This window comes from Egretta garzetta, unplaced genomic scaffold (genome assembly GCF_000687185.1).
Source record: "Egretta garzetta isolate BGI_Z169 unplaced genomic scaffold, ASM68718v1 scaffold108, whole genome shotgun sequence".
Lineage (NCBI taxonomy): Eukaryota > Metazoa > Chordata > Aves > Pelecaniformes > Ardeidae > Egretta > Egretta garzetta.
In genome coordinates this window covers 6,086,538-6,087,682 of record NW_009260614.1, presented here as the reverse complement: position 1 = coordinate 6,087,682, position 1,145 = coordinate 6,086,538, and the positions used below count along the sequence as shown (strand labels likewise).

The 1,145-nt window shown below is 66.5% G+C and overlaps 1 protein-coding gene across 1 annotated transcript in view; it reads left to right on the top strand.

The window, feature by feature from the left end:
- LOC104131793 (ras GTPase-activating protein 4-like) overlaps positions 1-1,145 on the top strand; it is a 12,777-nt gene that overhangs the window by 11,166 nt on the left and 466 nt on the right. The window contains 5 exon segments of the mRNA XM_035900534.1: positions 3-41; positions 43-199; positions 271-406; positions 485-605; positions 686-744. Coding sequence (XP_035756427.1) covers positions 3-41; positions 43-199; positions 271-406; positions 485-605; positions 686-744 — 512 coding nt within the window.

The window sequence follows — 1,145 nt, the reverse complement described above, 5'->3', positions numbered from 1 at the left end:
AGGGTGGTGGCGGGGGGGGTGGCGCTGACCCCCTGTGTCATGTTATGTCCCTCCCCGGCAGCGTAGCGGTGCCATCGCCCTGGCAGACATCCTTGCTGCCGAGAAGATGGAGAAGAAGAGCTTCGGGAGCTCCCACGTCATGCAGGTGGTCTATCTGGGCGCGGGCGGGCAGCAGGAGACAGCCTACCTCCAGTGCAAGGTGGGACGGGGATGAGGGGGGGACAGGCACCCCCCGAGGGATGTCACAGCCCCCTCACCGCCCCCCTGCAGTGCGTCAATGAGTTGAACCAGTGGCTGTCGGCCCTGCGCAAGGTGTGCGGCAACAACCCCCGCGTGCTCCGTGCCTACCACCCCGGGGTCTTCCGGGGGGACAAGTGGAGCTGCTGTCACCAGAGGGAGAGGACAGGTACCGGGGAGGGCAGCTGGGACCCCCGCAGGGGTGCTGATGGGGTCTCCCCCATATCGTGAGCCGGCTGTCCTGCAGGGCTGGGGTGCGACCGGACACGGCACGGCATCACCCTGCAGGACTGGAGCGACCCCCTGGACCCCGCCGCCGAGGCACAGCGCCTGTTCCAACATCTCCAGGGCCTCCGAGGGACCCTCAGGTGAGCCCCCACCCCAGGGGGACCCCCCTGCGCCCCCACATCCTGCCAAGAGATCATTCCTCTCCTCCCCTTCTCCCCAGGGAAAAGTACTGGGAGCTGCTGGAGACAGAGAATGCCCAAAATGGCCCCCGGGGGGAAGGTATGTTTGGGATGTGGAGAGATTTTGGGGAGCCCATTGGGGATGCTCTGTTTGGAACATGTCCCCGGGGGCTGGGGAGGGTGTGTGGTGGTTATGGGGTGTCCCGCTTGGGAGGGGTGTGGGATCTCACTGTGCTCCCCCCCTCCCACAGGTGCCCCCCTGCCTGCAGGGGAGGGGCCTGGAGCCTGGTTTGGGTTCCCCCCGCCTGGGGGGGACCGCGGTGGTGGCAATAAAGGCACTTTGTACCCTGCAGCCCTGTCCTGCCTGTCTGTGGTGGGGACACTGCTGGGCATGGGGACGGGCACTGGTGGCAGGGGTGGGGGGCTGGTTAAAGCTCTACTGGTGGCACTGGTGGTTGTGCTGGTGGCAGCACTGGTGGTGGCACTGGTGACATTGCTGAT